Source organism: Triticum dicoccoides, chromosome 1B (genome assembly GCF_002162155.2).
Source record: "Triticum dicoccoides isolate Atlit2015 ecotype Zavitan chromosome 1B, WEW_v2.0, whole genome shotgun sequence".
NCBI classification, from domain to species: Eukaryota; Viridiplantae; Streptophyta; class Magnoliopsida; order Poales; family Poaceae; genus Triticum; species Triticum dicoccoides.
In genome coordinates, this window is record NC_041381.1 from 201,578,408 (window position 1) to 201,595,275 (window position 16,868).

At 45.9% G+C, this 16,868-nt stretch overlaps 2 protein-coding genes, 1 long non-coding RNA gene and 1 other non-coding gene across 9 annotated transcripts; 1 reads left to right on the plus strand and 3 right to left on the minus strand.

Annotated features, from left to right (window-relative positions):
• Positions 1 to 2,619: 2,619 nt before the first annotated feature.
• On the plus strand, positions 2,620 to 3,690 carry LOC119328324. Its single transcript, XR_005158924.1, has 2 exons — positions 2,620 to 3,163; positions 3,494 to 3,690. It is a non-coding gene; the product is annotated as an uncharacterized LOC119328324 (long non-coding RNA).
• A 1,573-nt stretch (positions 3,691 to 5,263) lies between these two features.
• On the minus strand, positions 5,264 to 6,063 carry LOC119328312 (metallothionein-like protein 1). Its single transcript, XM_037601319.1, has 2 exons — positions 5,903 to 6,063; positions 5,264 to 5,709 (listed from the first exon to the last, which is right to left on the minus strand). Exons 1-2 carry the CDS (start codon positions 5,953 to 5,955, stop codon positions 5,535 to 5,537), a joined length of 228 nt encoding a protein of 75 aa, XP_037457216.1. The 5' UTR covers positions 5,956 to 6,063; the 3' UTR covers positions 5,264 to 5,534.
• A 4,879-nt stretch (positions 6,064 to 10,942) lies between these two features.
• Positions 10,943 to 11,015, minus strand: TRNAK-CUU. Its single transcript has one exon. It is a non-coding gene; the product is annotated as a tRNA-Lys (tRNA).
• A 361-nt stretch (positions 11,016 to 11,376) lies between these two features.
• LOC119328331 (probable GTP-binding protein OBGM, mitochondrial) lies at positions 11,377 to 15,528 on the minus strand. 6 transcript variants are annotated; one of them, XM_037601330.1, is made up of 7 exons: positions 15,377 to 15,528; positions 15,043 to 15,120; positions 13,883 to 14,049; positions 13,672 to 13,780; positions 13,215 to 13,297; positions 12,849 to 12,911; positions 11,377 to 12,758 (listed from the first exon to the last, which is right to left on the minus strand). In XM_037601330.1, the coding sequence occupies exons 1-7, from the start codon at positions 15,426 to 15,428 to the stop codon at positions 11,613 to 11,615; spliced, it is 1,698 nt and encodes a 565-aa protein (XP_037457227.1). In that variant the 5' UTR covers positions 15,429 to 15,528; the 3' UTR covers positions 11,377 to 11,612. The 6 variants fall into 6 exon arrangements, with proteins under 6 accessions (XP_037457227.1, XP_037457239.1, XP_037457260.1 ...); XM_037601342.1 differs by having other exon boundaries at positions 13,883 to 14,845; positions 15,377 to 15,440; XM_037601363.1 differs by having other exon boundaries at positions 13,883 to 14,032; positions 15,377 to 15,392.
• Positions 15,529 to 16,868: the final 1,340 nt, after the last annotated feature.

Below are 16,868 nucleotides of genomic sequence, written 5' to 3' on the forward strand. Positions count from 1 at the left end.
TAAAAAAAGAGAGATGAAGGAAGGTGTCGTTGTGAGCCTCGAAATATTAACACTAGTCAACCTTGAAGGCATGGTGGAGGTCCCACCTGGCATAGAGTTTCTCGCGCATGTAAAGCATATTTCGTTCCGGGAAATCACCAGCGAGTTTTTGACTTCGCTGCGACAATGTCCTAGAACTCAAGGGATGCAGTGGCGGCATACTCTCAGGTGACATTGACCTTGCTGGCCTCGAAATGAGTAAGTAAGCCGCTCAATTGCAGACTACTGTTCCACTACCAGTTTCCTCGTGTACTTCACCTTCATGTTTTTATTGGTTTTCTTGTCGGGAGAAAGGATATCCTACAAATACTTCACTTTCCCTACTTGTAGTCACTACTACTGTTTTTATGATTGTGGATCATGGTATTCGTCTATTTATTCTTGTTTTGTCTGTGAGTTACAGCATATATGTGCTCATCGTGTTACCAAAGGAAGCTTGAGCAGTTGAGCTTGCTTCCTTTAACACTCTTTATTATTTCTTTATAGCTTACCTTGCTGCTAGTTATTTTTATTGATGTTGTACATTACTGAAGTTGGCTTGACAAAATTGTAACCGATAGCACAACAAATTTTTATTATGAAAACAAACAATTATATCACGAGCTTGGCTGAAGCCGCGGTAAATCAACAAGATGCTTCAGTAGCCCAAAATCCTAAAGCTGAGTCTGATATTGGCGCATTCTAAGAGTAAAAAAAAAGTGAATAACCAGCTCGTGTAGATTAAAACGTCGTATTGCTATTTTCATTAGCGTGTGCTCTGTCAAAGCTGTCCCTTCCAGGATTCACCACTCCTGGTACCCCGCTTTCTTCTCCTCTGGTGCAGAGATCACAGAAGACTACCCGGCTCTTCTTTTTTTTTGCGAGGTGACTACCCGGCTCATTCACTGCAATTATCCACTCCCCTTAAATTGGATTTAAGTATATGCCCCTTTGTCAATAACGGATTTGGCAGCTCTCCTGCCGACATTCAAAAAAGTAGTATATGGCACTGCCATGTCTGCATGACTACATTTTAGTGGCATATACTGAAACTCGACGCACAAAGGTTAGCATATCCTGGAATCTAGCATACAACTCTTTCTTTTTAAAGATCAACTTGCAAATAGCCTGGTCTTCTTGGTAGTATTAAGACAAATTCATTCTGCAGAGAAATGAGCAGAGGGCAACATTCCTTTGCCCTCTGTTACTGCTTCCTTCGTACATTTAGAGATTGCACTAGCAGAGGGCAACAATTGGGCACTTGCTACATTTCGAAGATGATCATTTTAAAGGCATTGGGGAAAATATGTAAATAAGGGTCTTTAAAATTCTTTAGAGGAGCAAAATGAGCAGCTAACCGCACCTAGCCAAACTCTTAAACATTTCGATGAGCAAAATTTTAATGAGTTATCCCCCAAAAGGCAACCCAAGCCTCTCATTTTAACTCGATCGGCGTCACTTCTCGGGATAATTTCGACCGCTCCCCACTCCTTCTCGAGGTGCCACCTCTTCCCACCACAGCTGCCCAACCTCGCCGTCGCCGCCACTGCAGCCCTCGATTTAGGCCTGAATGGAACCGGAAGGCAATTCCGCTACCCCGCCGGCCACTGCTGTCACCGGAATTGAGCCCCCACCCCCAGCGTCGGCAGGGCCAAGGAAAAGTTTGGCGACAAAAAACTTGCTCCGTGTTGCGCGCCAGTCATCAAAGGTCGGCAGTAAGGCCCCAGCAGCCGGGATGATGCTCGGTCATCGTCTATGCTGCTTCGGCCGGCAGCAAGTAGATGAGGAAACCGACAGAGGCGATGAAGGTCTGTCCGCGCTCATCAAGGCGGCGATGAAGAAGAAGAAGAAAGCCACCACGCGAAGCCTACAACACCTCCTTCTCGTTTGGTGGCTCGTAGCCCCGCTCCTGCCACCCCTACACCTCCTCCTCCGGCATGTTTGGCCGCCCCAGTCGTGGCCGAGGGCTGTCAAGTAGTAACCATGCTCATAATTTAGCAAATTGTGATTATGATTATAATCATAATGATAATTAGAATCACTTCTCGTTATGTTGTCATAATCATAATCACAACACCGTGACAGAGGGCTTGGTGAACAAATGTGAATTAAAATCACCTTTTGTTATGTAATAATAATCATAATTTGGCATTTTCTTCTACTATATAAGAGGGGATGACAAAACATCCGAATGTTGTCAGAAAATACTGAAAGTTAATCAGGAGTCCCAATATTGGTACAATAGATTATGATAAAAATCTAAGAAGAATACAAATAAAGAAATAATGATTGTTCACCAAATGGACTTTCTCCCGTAACAAATGCAAATTCCATAAACCCAATTTTAGTGATCATTTGAGCATTTTTTCACTTCAAAATTTTTCTATACCATGGTTTAAGATATATAATAATAAATCTCTACTACTTAAAAGAAACGTAGTGTTCCGTTTCCCTTTTTACGTTCCCCGCTTCGTCCACCCCCCTCCCTCCCGTTTCTGGTTTTCTTTTCGTCCTAAACTTCCACCGATTTTTTTGACGAATATTGGTCTACCCCGTGCAGCCCGCTCGATCCAGATCAGGCTTGCTTTCTATTCGTCGGGAGCCCCACGTCCCGGTCCTCCTCGCCCATCGAGCGCGCCGCCCCCCTCTCCTATCAATTCCGAATCTAACGCCCGCATGCCATCTCCTCTCCTCTATCTTCTGAACGCCCGCATGCCATCTCCTCTCCTCTATCATCTGAAAGTCATGGTGTCAGTGGTGGTTCGGGCCTCGATCCGGAGAACCGCGAGGCCACGTTGGGGCGGTGCGCAAGGGCGGCACTGGCGACTGGCTGGAAGGGGAAGCGGAGGGTGATGGAGGAGCGGCGCTATTTCCTCTGCCTCACCGTCGCGGCGGCGGTTCAGCGTGTCTTGGCGCCTGATGGCCCCGCTGGGCCAAGAGCGCACCTTGCACCGGCTCGAGGATAAGCATGGGCGGCGGCCGACAACGAGCATGGGTGGTGGCGTATGGGGAGAGGGCGTCGGTGGCCTGTAGATGATGGGACGACGGTCGTTTGATCATGGGAGCACGACAAGAACAGTACTAATCCTTCTCTGTCTCTGTATCAATGTGAGGCGCTCCTCCATTCGATCCCAAGAAAATAACGGTATTGTCACTGACCATAATTGTCTTTGCTGATTCTCACAATCTTAGGACAGAGAATTATGATCCTTATAATTCGGTTTTTATGCACAAGAGGTGATTGTGGTATTGCTAAATCAGGTTTTTGTTTGGCAAGTCCTTGGTGATGCAATCAGCCGCCATCACTGATCCTTATCCACGGCTGATGGCACTGCTCCAAATTAGCATACTTTAGTTTTGTCTCTGTGCCCATGTTCAGCGTAAAAAATAACCAGTAGAAAGAAACGAATAGTTTTATCGTAGCCATTTTTTTTTTTTTTGAGTTAGATCATTCATTCATTCCTTTTATTTGAAGATTATGTTTGAAGATCATGCTAGGATTATGCTTCAGAAGCGTAGGAACGACGCCTCCAACAGCACCTGCCGCCACAGCACCTGCAGCTCTGCGCGCACCTGCAACATGGTCCTCCGTGCAATGTATTTTTTTTTTCATCTATACTATTGGTGTCAATCTGAAAAGTGATCTGTGCATATGATATTTACGTATCTGAAGTTTCTGGGCTCCAAGAGAGTACTATCTACATACAAGCAATTATATTCTGCTTAAATTTACAGTCTCTAAACAAGTTTAATTTTATAAGCATACCTCCCAGTGTTAGGCCAATCCAGTGCATGAAAATGGATTCCAAACATATCAAATAGGTTCGGCCATGGAAGAGACAGGAAAGAGAACCCTGTCAGCTCGTCTTCCTTGCTCTCCTTCTGTGCTTCTTCTGCTCAGTTCCGCAGGTTCCGCTTACGCCTCTCTCTCTCTCTCTCTCTCTCAGCCCTTCTTCTTTACTCCCTTCTAGCTAGGGTAAATGACTGAATCCAAGAGAGATGTTTCTTAATTTGAGGTCATTATTTTTAATGTAATTTTATTATTTCCTCACTTATATTTTATCAGAAGACATCAAGGTAACAGTGGAGAAAGCTTTCAGTGAGGATTTACTAGAGTACATGTCAGACTTGAAAAAAATGGCAGGTAAGCATTTTGCAAGAGGTTTCTCCGGCCGTGTGAACTTTTAGTATTTTTTGCAATATGCATGTTGTAGCGCTCATTTATTTAAAAAAAATACATGCATTGTGCATGTGCTCACTTATTTAAACAAATACATGCATTGTGCATGTGCAATGCCGTAATAAAAGGAGAGGAGAAACTGAGTGAAGATTTTGATTGAGTTGACATATTGATAGCATTACATAAAAATACACTTATACATATATATGAGTGTTCCCCGTTGCAACGCACGGGCATTTGCCTAGTGTGAATTAAAATCACCTTTCGTTGTGTAACAAATGTAGTTTAGCATTTTCTTCAACTTTTAAGAAGAAAAAATTAAAATAAAATAAAAGTCGTCAAAATTTGTGGAACTTTTCACGGTGTCTTAACATCGGTACATAAGCTTGTCATAAAAATCTCAGACTATTTCTCGGAAATTGGAAAACCATTTACTTAGAAATGCTCCATTTTGGTCTACCTATAGCACCATTTTAATTCTCAAAAGTTGGAAAACCACTTGCTTAGAAATGCCCCATTTGGTTTACCTATAGCACGATTTTGTAAAACTGACCAAAATTCATGTTTCTCCAAAAAATATTAAAATATTCCAATAATTCTACATGCACGTATTTGCACGAGATGGAAAAGTTTAGCTTTAAAATTATATTTTGAAACGGTGCCATCACTTAATTGGTACCTCAATCGAACTAGCAAATGTGTCTTTTTTTGTGTGAGACGAAGGGAACGGCAAAGGGGGCAGATCCAACGGTTACAGCCATCTTGATCGAATGTCTTTGACGGGGACCGATGTAGAGCCTGCGCCGAATCGACCGGCACATAGCGCTGCCCAGAAACAACACAGCAACATAGTTGCTCACATGTGTACAACCTTTTTTCTTTTCTTTTTTGTTATTTTCCGCTTAAGAAACATTGAACGTTCTGACGGTTGCAATTCTCGATCGAAATCTTCATTGTATAGGTGGAATCAACAATTTTTTGGGGCAATTTGTTCCTTCGCTGTATCCTTCATGTTAGAGGATAAATAGCTGAAGATGCGCCGCCAAGAAAATCAGTTAACCGAAGTAGCGATTTAGGAGTGGTTAATTAGGTAAATCATTCATTCTTACATATTCATCACTCCATCCATAGTGGAGATAGATGAAGCAATTACAGGGACACATGCACACACATACACACAAGGACACCAAGGGCAGAGCATAGGCGGAGAGCGAGCGAAGTAAACCACACGCACATGCACACGCACCCTTGCTCGACTCCATCAGATCAGACGCTCGTTATTCACGTATACTCTCACACCATCACACGTACGTACGACGGTACGAGTGCATGCAGCTTAACAGTTGCAGGGGTTGCACTTGCAGTTGTCGCCGCAGCTGCAGCCCTCGCCGGACTGGCCGGCGGCCACCTCGAACTGACCTGCCTTGTTCTCAGGCGCCACGCCGAGGACGACCACGGCGGCGACCTGGGCGGCGGCACTGCCCTGCTCCGTCAGATCAGGGTACACCTTCCTGCAACGGGCGAAGGCAACCGGTCGGCGAATCAAATCAATCGTTCATCACCACAATAGGAATTGATGCTTGATCAGCTAAAGGGATCACCGGATCCGGATGAGGTACATAAATAGCACGAGAGTACTCCTACTATTTTGCAAGGAGAAGCATCCATTAACGTCAAAAAATAATTGGAAAAAAACATCCATACCCGCACTTGCAGTCTGAGCCGCAGCTGCAACCGGATCCACAGTTGCAAGACATCCTCCAAATCTGATGAACCCAAAAAGATTTCAAGGAGAAGAAGATGAGCTTTGGTGTCGAGGATGATGATGAGCACAATTGAACTGAATGGATAGCCTCCCACCGGCGCCACTATTTATAGCCGAATGGTGTACACAAGCTTTGGTAGCGTACAAGAGGAGGCCACTCTAGTCTAGCTAATAAGCTGCCGTTGCGTGGCACGATGCTACACGTACGCCGGCCTCCCGGAATTAGTCCAATTTCTCGAAATCGATTGCCTTAAAGACAGAGACAGAAAGCTCTCCAGTTGGTAATTTTGATTATCCTTAGGGGCGGTTACATGTTACTCTCCTATAATTCTTTACAGAGGGAGTACTATTGAATTTCTTGTAGTGATAAAAAGTGTTTAGGTTACTAGCTTACTGCGGTAGCTGGTTAAGTTAAGCACAAAGACAATCTGAGCTGATCTTTCTGAAAAATATCCAATCCCACTAATAATAGTTCAGCACGCCAACAAATCCAACATATGGACCTCCTCTACCTTCAAATCTCTATCTCTGGGTTAAATTCGCAGTATACTGTTCCTTGATGAAGACGTGGATGGTTTGTGTCAAAAGGAATAATGCGTAGTTGACTTCCCTTCCCTCCCCCTTCTTTCGATTTCACACTATTCAATACTCCTATCATTTTGTATCTTCTCGAAAAGAAAAGAAAAATCAATGATTTTCTATATATGACTTTCTCAACTGCAAGACGGCAAGAAATGGGCCTTCTTCGTTGCTTCTCAAAATTTCTTTTGTGGTACATCAAGTAGCTTTTAGATATTAAACAAAGAGACCATTCATTCAATATCTATCTACAAGTTGTAGGGAATAAAAGTGTAACATTTCTATTTCTTTTAAAGAAAGTATGGTGAACATAAGTTCTTTCTTTGTTTTTTTGTTTTTTGGGTAACTTTCTTCTTATTTTACTACTCCCTCCGTAAACTAATATAAGAGTGTTTAGATTACTGTTTTAGTGATCTAAATGCTCTTATATTTGTTTACAGAGGGAGTAGTTCCCTCTAGAATTGAGCGGGTACATAACGAATTAGTATTTTGTAAGCATGGGGTATACTTGTACTGGAAACAATTGTTTTCTCCACTCCAATTGCAAGTCACACTCTTCTGTTTCAGGAAGAGCCCATATGAATCACAATGGTATGCATTGCCAGCAATGATCATTATGAAGACTACTAGTATATGAGAACTATTTTTTTTCAAACATTGATGATGAGATCACAACTTGTTTGTTCTAGTTCTTTCAACCGAGACCGCAACAAAACATCACATCCAATACGTCAGCAATCTAGAAGGAGATATCTTATTTTGATGCGGGGCATAGAAAACTTTATCACAAAACATTAACAAAGATTATGTCGCATCCTTAGGTACTAACTAGTCATGCACGTCAAAAACAGAAGAGAATTGAGTACTGGACAAACTCCACGGCAGAGAATATCTCATCAACAGAAACTCAACAAGGCCTATTTTCTCCTATGAATCATAGTTTCAGAATAAATATCCATATCACAGTTTGAAGACTTTTTTTTTAATGACGTCTTGGCTGCGCATGGATTATGAAGCTAGTTGAAACTATTTGTTACAATAATTACTTCCAATCTCAAAGAAAAACAATCTTGGGCAAGTTTCTAAACTATGGCTACAAATGTGGAAACATCAGGCATCAGATCACAAGTCTTCAATGAAAAAGAAATCGGCATATTTTGTAGTAAATTTCTATTGGATTCAACTTTCTTTTTAAAGGAGAATGACCCCCGGCCTCTGTATCTGGGAGATGCATACGGTCACTTTATTGATTATTCTCGAGGACCTTACAAAGTATTACAACAATATGCCTAAATCCACCATCTTGGCAACATATGCCGCTACTCCTGTCCATATGATGAAGGGGTGCTAGCTGGGCCACTCAGACCACTCATCTAATCCTAACATCAAAAGTCGGAAGCCCCAACCGAGCCACATACCGGGTCTGGGGCACAATCCGGTCAGACGCACTCGTGTGTCGTCGCCGCCATCTTCCACAGGTCCGTCTTCAGATCATATGAGGCATCTACCTTGTCTGGCCACTGGGCCATCGACGTCACCATGACGCCAGACAGCTACCTCCTCCTACGCGAGTCCATCCCGCGCATCGGACGCCGAGCCTCCACAGCGCCATGCCGCCGATAACCGCCTCCATCAATTTGAGATGAAGCACCGCTCCACCATCCCCCAGCCATCACTTGCTCTAAAACGATGCCCCAGGAGGGAAAGCGATAAAACGCCATCATCATCCGATCCGGAAGACCCAGATCTATGGTTTCTCCTGGAGCATCCCAAGCCTGATGAAGCAGACTGCAACGACGATGCCTCGACAAGGGAACGACACCTAAGACGCCGCCATCGTCCGCCATGATCGTAGTCGGCGCGATTTTCATCGGCAGTTGCTCCACCAGACGTGCGCCGCCGACGTCGCTGGTCCCTTCAATCGGAGTAAACTCCAAACCGATGCCCTAAATAGGGACTACGACACAAAAGCGCCACCATCGCTCGATCCCAAGGAGATCTAGGGTTTCCCCGGGAGTTGCCCGCGCTGTCAAGGACCAGACAAGGGTAGAATCCCGGCGGATCCGCCCAGCTGCCAACGAGTCGCACCCGTCACCGTGCCGACGGTAATCCAGCGATCAAGGCCCACGCTTGGGCAGAGATCCGGCCGCTCCGCCGTGAACCAATCCGGCCACGCCGCCGCCGTCCCTGGCGACCGCGACGCACCAGATCGCGAGACCGTTTGCCGCGGGGGAGCAAAGTCGCCGAGGCGCCGCCACCACGCTCCGGCCCGGGGGCGCCGACCCGCGCCAGCCCCAGCCGAGCGAGAGGGCCCGAGTCCCCGCCGCCGCCGGCAACGGCAGGCTTCGCCTGGCCGCGCCCTAGGGCGGTGGTGAGGGAGGAGGAGGAAGAGAGGGGGAGGGCCGGCCGACGGGATCTGAGGGCCTCCCGGCCACCCACGCAGGGGGCGACGGGGAGGGGAAGGGAGGCGCTACCAATGCCTAGTTTCTTAAAATTGTTGATGTGACTTGTGAGTTTGAAATGCTTGCGCCCGTATCCAAAAGATAACTTTCGTGCCTAGATTTCAAGTTGAAGTTGGTTGCTGTCACTTATCAGTTTGAAATGCTTCGCACTTGTATCAGAAAGATAGCTTTCATGCCTAAATTTCAAGCCGAAAGATGCTTGCTGTTACTTGTCACTTTGAAACGCTTCCTGTTTAACATGGTCATTCAAATTGAGCAAGTTTAGAGGATCGGTTTCGCAGCTGTGCCGTGCTTTTCCAGAAATGACAACGCTTCCAGGAGTAGGTTCATTTTGTTCGGACTTAATACCCAAGTGAGTTGGGGCATGATCTTGTCAACAATATACCAATATACTCCCTCCGTTCTCAAATATAAAGTCTTTCTAGAGATTCCAACAAATGACTACATACGGAGCAAAATGAGTTAATCTACACTCTAAAATATGTCTACATACATTCATATGTTGTAGTCCATTTGAAATGTCTCCAAAGACATATACTCCCTCCGTTCCCAAATATTTGTCTTTTTAGAGATTTCAACAAGTGACTACATACAAAGCAAAATGAATAAATCTATATTCTAAAATATGTCTACATACATCCGTATGTTGTAGTCCATTTGAAATATTTAGAAAGACAAATATTTAGGAACGGAGGGAGGAGTACATAGCATGGACTTTTTTTTTTTGAAATCATGAACTGGATCCCTTGAACTGGTAACATATACAGTATATAAATACCAATATATGTATGTAGATTTTTTTTTAGACAACCTCGCGAAGCTTTTATTAAGACGTCACAATGTTTACAGGGACGAAAGAAAGTTCTGCAGGGTGGCCTAACCAAACATGGCGGCCAACCCCGAGGGATAAAGCATGCTTCGCTAAGTTGTGAGCTTCGAAATTCGAGCTCCTAAACTCATAACTAAATTTACATATCTCAAAATCATTTGATCGGCTGACTATCTCCTGTATGATGGCACCATAACCCGATGAGTTTTCCTTCTTTAGATCATCGACCACCACCTTGCAATCAGATGCAACATGTATTCTCCTCTGATATAAATCATCTGACAAAGCTAAAGCCTCCCTGATGGCCAGGGCCTCGAGTGTCTGGGGATCAATAATGTGCTTGTAAAACATCGTAGACGCTCCCTGGAACGTACCGTCAGAGCTTCTGCACACCGCAGCCACTGCTCCGAATCTTGCCCGACCAAACACCGCTGCATCTACATTCACCTTTGCACACCCCTCACTTGGTGCTTGCCATTGTGTTGGTCTTGCTTGCACCACCGTTGCTGGTCTCTTTGCTATGCCTTTCACAACCTGAAGATCTGCCAGGTAGCTATTAATGAAACCATCTGTAGCACTAGGTGATTTAAATATGTCCTCATGAATTGCCTTTCTTCGTGCTCCCCAGATGGCCCATATAGTAACAATTAACCTCACAAAATCGCTGCTATATGTATGTACTCCCTCCATTCTTAGATAATTGTCTTTCTAGAGATTTCAACAAGTGACTACATACGAAGCAAAATGAGTGAATCCACACTCTAAAACATGTCTACATATATCCGTATGTTGTAGTCCATTTGAGATGGCTAGAAAGACAATTATTTGGGAACGGAGGGATTAGATGGACAGTTGAGAGTTGACAGGAAAAGTAATGGCCTGGTGGATCCAAAAAACTGCAGCTTAAATGTTCAGAAAAAAAAACTCCATTTAACTGCGAGCTCTGGTGTTGTTTACAGAGGGAGTACATTTGGAGTGAAGAATTAAGTAAAGTACATTTGGAGTGAAGAATTAAGTAAAGTAATTTCATCAATTTTAAGAGCAGTGCAAAATAGAGCCGTTCCCTAAGCACAGGAAGAAAGGGAAAGTGATTAAAAAAAGAATGGACACGCCCACCGTGGGGCTCGAACCCACGACCACAAGGTTAAGAGCCTTGTAGTCTACCAACTGAGCTAGACAGGCTTATTTGAATAATATTTTTCAGTATCCTAATTCTTCTCTGTACTGGAAAAAGTTGACAAACGAAGGCCTAAATTCTTGAAATGCAAGTAGACATCAGCAGAGTTGCTTAACTTTGGCGCATGTTTCAGCCACCAGTCACCAACAATGAAAAAACATGGCATCTGGACCAAATGGACGTCAGTGCACCTCCATGAGACCATGACTTTTGAGAAATAAAGCAAAGTACGCCTAGAGGTTTCAGTCAAGTTCTTGGTGATAGGTCACATGCAAAACCCACCAGTACACTGTCCTAAATGCAAATCAAATTATATTTATTTCCAGAAAAAATGTTAACTGTCATATTTAGGACTCTAAATAGCACTTGAATGAACCTTTTTGGTAGTACGCATTGCTGTTCCTATGAAAGACCAAAGCATACATACTGGTTACCCTTCGTTATTATTACACTGAATTTTCTAAAACAATGGATGATCTATTCTGCAACACAGAAAATTAGAGCAATTTTTGCAACACGGATATACAGTGCATCTGCAAGCAGACAGTGCTCAAGGGGAAAGAATCAGAGAACAATTCTTCTCCAACGAGAGGCAAAGCCTTTTAGTCTACAATAATTTTGCTCAAACCGACACCTTGCGGATCCGAGGCATCCATAAGGTCTCTCAGGCCAACTCTCAGATCAGGTATTCCCTCTTGCAAGATGGCACACACTGGAAATATCGGAACACCTTGCACTCTCCTCTTCAGTTCTTCATACATCGCTTCAGCTCCCTCTTCATCTATTTTGTTTGCGACAATCAACGATGGGCGCTTTGTCATGCCTTCTTGGTAAAGCTCTAGCTCCACGACCAGATCGCGTAGCTGCTCCCATGGTGGGATACCCTTCCTACCGTTGAGTGTTGCTGCCAGGTCAAGTACATAGGACAGAACTTTGGTGCGCTCAATGTGCCTCAAGAAGGCATGGCCCAGGCCACGGTTCTCATGGGCACCTTTGATAAGACCAGGTATGTCAGCAACTTTCACTGACAAGTAGTCGTCGTAGGTCAGGCTACCAATATTGGGCCTCAGTGTGGTGAACGCATAGTCAGCGATCTGTGGGCGAGCCCTAGAGAGAGCACTCAGAAGTGTGCTCTTCCCGGCATTAGGCAAACCAACAAGGCCAACATCAGCAATGCTCTTCAGTTCTAAGACAAGAAAAGACTCTGTTCCTGCCTGTCCAGTACTTAAATGGGCTACCTCCTCTTGTCTATTTCCTTTGGATAGACGGACGTCTCTGCCGATAGAAGCATTCCCTAGCCCACCCTCCCCTCCTTGTGCTACGATCAACCGTTGCCCAGGTCTTGTCATTTCAGCAACAGAATACTGTATGTCATCTTCTTCCCTCTCCTCATCTGCATCTAGAGCCTCTTCCTCCGTCTCGTCTTCATCCTCCCAAAATTCTTCATCGTCGTCATCAAACTCGACCTGATGTTGAATGCTACTTGCATCACCATCTTCAGCGTTTGAAAACCCAGTCTTGGAGCATGTACTAGAGTATGTTTGCTTCTCCCGCTGATTGCTACTTTCTCTTTCAGCTGCATTTCCATTAATGCCATCCTTGTTCTTCTGATTGGAACTGTCTGCAGAGTCATCCACAGCATCTGGGATATCCCAGGGATCTAGAGATCTGGTTGGTTTATTTACAGTGAAAGACGGTCGCTCCCCTCGGACTAGATGAATCACTGTGCCAACTGGTACTTGTGCAACCTGTCAGACACACAAAGAGAAGGTTATATATTTCGAAAAGTAACTTAGTAAATGCGAAATGCACATGTATATACATATATTTCTGGTAACCTTGTCAGGACCTCTCGTCCCTATCTGTTTCTTAGAAAGTCCATTGCCTCCTCGGACTGCTTTCTGGAAACACAAAGTAAATAAGTGTAAAACCATGACTCGGAAAAGCATAAATTCTGCAGAATCTTCTTCATTTGCGAAGGCTCAATGTGATATTAAGTTACGAGTGTGAATAAGTCGCTCTTAGTCTTAAGTCCAACATTAGTAAGGGTGAGCTTCTAACTCGATAATATACACAGGCTAAGAATTTACACCAAGAGATTAGTTCTTTTACGAAGAGGGATAATGCATCTAGCAAAACAAAGAGCGCATGACATCTATATATGTCATACCGAAACACAAAATAAGATGATACCAAAAGCATACCGTGTGATGTTGCAAGTTACTGAAATCCCAGACAGATCTTGAGCACTCAAGAATGACATTACCACCTGTCCCTCCATCGCCACCTGCAATATTTTATTGTGAATAAGAAATTCTGGGCGCATGAAAACTAGACTAAGTAGCAGAAAATAACTTGGGCTATTAGAAACATTTTGACATAGTGTAGATGGCACAGTATAAATCTACAATGATTTTTCACAGCATCCGGAGCTCAATGAAACACAACCAAATCAGATGATCCGTTGCACCATAGTAACATACAATTGGATGGTCAATGATGCAAACAAACAGAACCGATAACACCACAACCATAGTTGCATCAATATTCAGACTCTGAATTCGGAGCTTTATCAGTCTACAAGGACTTGGATGGCTTGCATACATATCACAGCAATGAACAGTGCATAAAAAAGATTGGATTAAATTTGGAAAGGCTCACCATCGGGCCTGCCTTGGCGGTCAGACCTGGAGCGCCTTTGGCTGATGCAGCCATTGCCACCGTCGCCACCCCTGGCAAGTAGCCGGAACCTATCCACCATCCCACGTGGCTGGAACAACGGGTATTCAGTGCCTCGGCTCGTCGTTGATTCGTCGGACAAGCTTGAGGAAAAGTGTAGCCCACGTAAAGCTGTAAGAAGATAGAGTCTGACCTGCAAAGGCGCCGCCTTTCCCTTCCCCCCCTCTGACGAGGAGCCATGGTAGCTCGCCCCACCACCAGTCCATGCCGCTGGAGACAGGTTCGCCAGCGAGACGCGACACAGGACAGCTTGCGGCCGCTGCCACATCTTCACTACTCTAGTCTTAGCGGAAACACGAACTGCTGGATTAGTATTAGATCAGAAAGCTGGAGTAGCGTTGATTTAGGCGCTGTGGCGAGCTACAAAGAAATTGTGGGCGGGCCAAGCTAAAGAAGAACACGAAAATTTTCAAATTCTGAATCATTGTCATTAGTAAGTACCCTTTGTTCCCATTTGTTACAAGATCAAGTGAGTAGATATAAACAAAAGAAGCAATACCGCAATACAGTTTCCCCATTAGACTATTTTAGTTAGCCATTACAAAAGCTTGGAGATATCAAACCACAGAGGAATTGAGTGAATTATTGATACTGCCAAACTGGATTGTTTTTTTTTTGTCAAAATGTACAGAATAATGCCTTTGTATAAACTGTAAACAATGGCTTTGCATAAAATGTAAACAATAAGATTTTCAGTGGTTTATTTATGCCACCACAGTCCACATACGAATAGACAATAACCTAAATGAAAGAAATTTGGAATGAATCAAAGAAAATTAGCTGTGCAGCTTATGTGGGTCGGCCGACTCGCCGTCGTCACGCTGCTGGCTGCCGGTGGGCTAGTCGTCCATGGGCGGCGGCCGATTTGTGCCGCTGGCCAGCGGGAGCGGGGGGCGGCTGGCTGCTGTGCCCTGTGTGACGATCCGGTGGCGGGCGCCGGCCGCTAGAGAAAACAGTGTTTGTTGTCTGTGCCGTGAGTTCCTGGATGCTGGGCTACTGCGTGTTGCGCTATGCTGGTCAGCTGGTGTGGGCTGGTGTGGACAAAAACAGCGGCTCCCCTAACCATCCTTTTTCTTTTGTTCATCTTCTTGACCATCTACAATTGATGCAAGCTATCAAAAATATTACACATCACCATATATTGAAAAGATGTACTTGACAGCATCAATGTGAACAAAAATATGTACTGGGCAGCAGCAATTTCAGCAAAACTTTGTACTGGACAGCAGCAATTTCAGCAAAAAATGTACTGGACAAGAGCATATACATGGGGAGAGGAAGAGGGGTTTGTACCTTGAGGAGAGGAGGGTTTGCTTCGATCTGCCGCCGCGCCGGAGTAGCACCTAGACCCTGCCTTCTTCCCCTTGTATCCTGCAGATCGAGAGAGGGTGAGATGAATAAGCCGTCCACGTACACGCCGGCAGCGCAGGAGAGGCAGCAAGAAAGGAAAGCGGCGGCGCAGGAGATAGATCGAGGGAGAGGTCCGGCGGCGCAAGATGTGCAGCGAGGGAGAGGGCCGGCTGCGCAGGATTTGGAGCGAGGGAGAGGCCCCGCGGCGTGAGCTGAAGCTAGGGAGAGAGCCCGCGGCGCAGCAGAAAGGGAGGGAGGAAGAGGGCCGGCGGCGCACCTGAGTGGGGGGAGATTTGATGATAACCCCCTGGTTGGTTGACTTCTATCATAACCCCATTTTGTGTCTTGCCCCAAACAGTGGCAAACAGTGGGAAAGGGGCTTATGATCGAGAGGCAGACCAACAACGCGGCGCACAGGAGAGGAGCAGCGGTAGGGTTGCGGGAGAGGAGAGGGCTAGTTCCGTGTGATTCCGTGGATTTGAAGATCTCAGCGCATTCCGCATCTTAGCCAAATATTCGCTTATTGGGGACGAATGGGTTTTGTTCCGGTTGGACTACCAAACGCTGGAATGAGGCCTGGTAACGGGTCCGACCCATGACATTCCTGCCCGTGTCTTGTTCTTTAGCCTGATGCTTTGTTTTGTGCTGTCTTTAGCCGCGCCTGATGTTGGCTTGTAATAGACTTTTAGATGTTGGTGCTACCAGGTTTTCGCCCCATGGCATCCGTTTCGATGGCGAACGGAGGTGGTGGGTTTCCTAGTAGTGCTTGAACTCGCTCTACCCTCTTTCCCTCCTCTTGACACTTTGAACTGGTTTGTATTTCCGTTCTCTAGTAATGGAAAGGGGTAAAGCCCGGTTCAAAAAAAAACTTAGAACATCTCTAGCAGACCCCGTAAGAGGCCCCGACCCGCAAAATAATCGTCAATATACGGGTCGGCGCAAAAAATCTGCCTGAGCAGACCCCGCAAACGCGTCCGACCTGTAAAAAATTTTGCGGGGCGCGGCAAAAATTCGCCCTCAACCTTTAGATTCACGGGGTGGGAGGCCGACCCAAACTCGCCCCCTATCCGCAGTGAGATTGGGCGCGAGGGAAATTTCCGCGCGGCCGTTTCCGTTTCCCCCCTCCTCGGTTGTCGTTGTCCCGCCACCGCGAGCTCTGGTTCATCTTCCCCGCCATACCTCGCCGTCATGGAAGCCTCCCAGCAATCCCCCGTCCCCGTGGAGGTCGCGCAGGCGCAATCCCCTCCGGCGGATCTCGTCGCCGGCCATGTCGCCCCCGCCGTCGCCCAAGGCCCCAACGCGCCTGCACGTAAGCGACAGGGCAACATTGTCGTGCAGAGCGGCAATCCGGCTGGCCCCGCCGGAGAGGCACGCGCGTTGGGCGCCGCATGCCGCTGCGCGATCTGCCCGGCCGCCGGCGGAGAAGGTGAGCAAGGTTTCGGGCGTGAATCGAAAGAAGATTGCTACGAAAAGGTCGGCGCCTTCGTCCACTCCCCTCGCCCCCGGCGAGATGTTCCCCGACAATGCTGTTCAACAACGCTGCTTCCACCGCAAGCGAGGTGTTCGGTGAAATGGCCGGAAGGTTTGCATCTTCGATCTCTCGTTCTTGCTTCGGTTTTTCGGCATTGTGGTTGTTCTTGACTTGTTGCCGCTCAATGTAGCAGTGGTTCGAACAATGCCACATCTGAGTTCGTGAACTTGTTGGACACCAATGCCATGGTCCAATCAAATGAGTTGATGTTAGCGAAGACTTTGGAGACAAAGGAAGA